The sequence below is a fragment of the Olea europaea genome, unplaced genomic scaffold, assembly GCF_002742605.1.
Source record: "Olea europaea var. sylvestris unplaced genomic scaffold, O_europaea_v1 scaffold4067, whole genome shotgun sequence".
NCBI lineage: Eukaryota > Viridiplantae > Streptophyta > Magnoliopsida > Lamiales > Oleaceae > Olea > Olea europaea.
The window spans coordinates 9,855-12,886 of NW_019260341.1; the positions used below are offsets into that span (position 1 = coordinate 9,855).

Below are 3,032 nucleotides of genomic sequence, written 5' to 3' on the forward strand. Positions count from 1 at the left end.
ATTTTTTTTTTTTTTTTTTTTAAATTTTGTTCCATTGCGCCCCGCCCTGCCCCCCGCCAACTCGTTCGGGGTGGGTTTTTTTGCCTCATGCGGGGGCGAATTTTTTTGTCATCACTAATCCCTAGCCTGGATGCTACTTCCACGCTAGCATCTACTTGCATTTTTGTGTTGAATGAATCGCTATGGAAATAAAATTAAAGAAAAGTAACAAATGCAATGACGATGTGCTAAAGAAGAGTGACCTCTATGAGCTACCTTTGGATCTTGAAAAGATTTTCGAATCATAGAGGCTATCAAAGAAAGACATAATCGAGTATAGTTACACATTAGGGGTGCAACTGTAAGTTGAAAATAACAAGTCAAATCAAGTTCAATAAATCACACGGTCATTGAATGTAGAGCGAATTTTCAATTTGATCACTAAATTTTATTTATATTTCAACCAAGTCACTAGGGATAATTGCCACTTAGGACTTTTACTTTAGCCTTCTTTTGGCAAAATTTATTAAATTATTATAAATTATCAAACTTCATTTTTAACTAGACATTCTAATGAATTTGCAAGTTTTATTAATTTTGACTACACATTTATATCTATTATAAATTAAACAATTTATAAATGCTTTGAAAATATGTTAGTTTTACTAGTGGGAATGAATGGATTAATTGAGAACGAATCAAAAAAGTTAAAACATAAAAAGAAAGCAGAGTCTGGCGTCCATGTTTAACAAAATTTTTTGTTAGATTATATGTGAATAATACATAATTAAAAGTAGATAAAATTATGAATCTTAAAAAATGTGCTTAAAAATATAGTTTTACCAACTCACAAGCGCTCAATCTTTGCACATAATTAGCTATAAGCCCAATTACCAAAGCTAAGATATTTATGTTTTCCTCTAAGATATTTTCTTATGGAGTCTCATGAAAATCATACAACGTTATCCAATCACTGCGAAGCAGACTACAGGAATCACAAGAGAATTGTGAAGGAAAAGGAAAACCAAAATCATTTCCCCGTAAAATTTTATCGAACTTTCAAATTGTGCTGTTCATTGAGTAATTGCAATCATTATTCTTTCGCCTTTTTTTCTTTTCATTCATTTTCCCTCTCGAATGGCCCTTTCAAATCGCCTTGTATCCTCTTTCGGAGCCATCTCTTCACCTTCTCTCTGTTTCTTAAAACCCAAAAATTGTCAAAAGAATAGTTCAGTAGTTATGGGATTTCGAAGCTCATATCGGCCTCTTATAGTCAATTGTACTTCTGATGAAATGGAACCCACCTCAGAACCCATGAATTTGAGGTAGTAATGTATACGCCATGCATTGCTCTCTTTCGAGGTTAATTTTGCGTACGCATTGTATTCTGAATTGTGTAGGATTAATTGGTTGTTCCAATTCTTGAATGACTTGTGGGTTTTAGCTTTCTCTTAATAATGCCTATCTGTAGGATTTATTTTGTAGTTCAGTGTTTTATGATGTTAGACTCAGAAGAGCCGTATTTTATAATTCTGTTCGCGTTCTTGTTGATGAGTTGGAGGAATGTATGCATAAAAAAATGAAGAGAAAATTCGTTACGGTAATGCATATAGAATAAATCAGAATCTATGCAGTGGAACAGGAAAGTCTTATGGTGTCTCTCGTGATAATATTAAGATGAAGAATTTTTGGTCATCTGATGTTAGAAATAATTGATCTGGTTGTGGATGGTGCTAAATTGATGGTTGGCCTGTTTTTTACAATCATGTAGCTTCTCTGAAGTTTGCTCATTTCTCTCTCTATAGTCTTGTTGCTATGGAGTTTTTCTTTCTAATGTGAAATTTTCATATGAAAATTACTCTCAAGGTCCAGTTTCTCAGAGTTGATTCTGTTGATGTTTAAGCATAACTTTATTTATAGAACTGTGGTATAGTAGTCTTCAGAATTCAGTGGATGAATTCTCTCATTCAATAGACTCCACATACTACTTGTTGGTCTAGTGAAAATGAAGAAGCAAATGAGACTGGTGGGGTTTGTCCTCAGAACCATTTCTTTGGATATGTTTAATCTATTTGTCCAAGTCAATTTATTGAATGAATTTAAGTTGTTATTCATGTTGTGAGTTTTGTCAAGGACTACTCACATGCTGATGTTGCTTGCCAATATCTGTGATGGAAAAAGAAAGAATTTCATGATATCAAGCAATTTATATTGATTTATGCACCTTTATGCTGCATGATTGTAGATAATTTATACAGATTCATCATGAAATTATATGGTATTTTGCACCTAAGTGTTTGGTCAATGTAGATTGAACATAAATTTTATGTCTTTCTTGCCTTCACCGAGGTTTCTTTGATTTAGCTAAATAGTTTGTGTTCCCCCTTGTGTTCTATGGTTTCAAAATGAATCATACACACGTGAGTTTTCTACAATCGATTCTCATACCAGTAAGTACTAGATAGATTTAAGAGTCTTTTCCCATTATCAGCACTCGATAGTTATGAACCAAAAGAATTAAGTAGTAATATATGGTTCTTATTTGCATATATTGCGATTTTAAGACTGTAGGGCACATAAAGGGTTTATTATTTTTAAGACTAGTACCATGTGGTATTTTTCTCATATAATGTGCTTATCTCATTGATTGACACCATATATTACAACAGTGTCTCATTATCATTGGTATGCTTGTTAAGGAGGAATGGATAGTACATAGTAGAAAATAATTTAAATCTTGTTCATTATACCATACTGCAACATGTTTGTAGACTTCTACATGCATACTTTTCTTTCTCTGTAACATATATGTTCCTCTTTTCTTCCCTTTTTTAGGCCACCTCAGTTTTCTTCTATGTCTATGCCTCCTTTTGGCATCTCAATGAATGATAATGGCACATCCAAACCATCATACAAATGGCGCAGGGTATTGCTTAAAGTAAGCGGAGAGGCACTTGCAGGAGATCAAAAACAAAATATTGATCCGAAGGTTGGAATTGGTGCTAATAATGCTTTGAATGCAGGAGAATTTATATATATATATATATATAAAT

General features: G+C 32.9%; 1 protein-coding gene across 2 annotated transcripts in view; it reads left to right on the forward strand.

The window, feature by feature from the left end:
* The first annotated feature begins 923 nt into the window (after positions 1 to 923).
* Positions 924 to 3,032, forward strand: part of LOC111387526 (uridylate kinase-like) — a 9,446-nt gene continuing 7,337 nt past the window's right edge. Inside the window, exons 1-2 of one of the 2 annotated variants that reach the window (XM_023012096.1) lie at positions 924 to 1,304; positions 2,815 to 2,968. In XM_023012096.1, coding sequence (XP_022867864.1) covers positions 1,117 to 1,304; positions 2,815 to 2,968 — 342 coding nt within the window. In that variant the 5' untranslated portion in view covers positions 924 to 1,116. The remainder of the gene's footprint in view (positions 1,305 to 2,814; positions 2,969 to 3,032) is intronic. The other variant, XM_023012095.1, reaches the window with a different exon arrangement.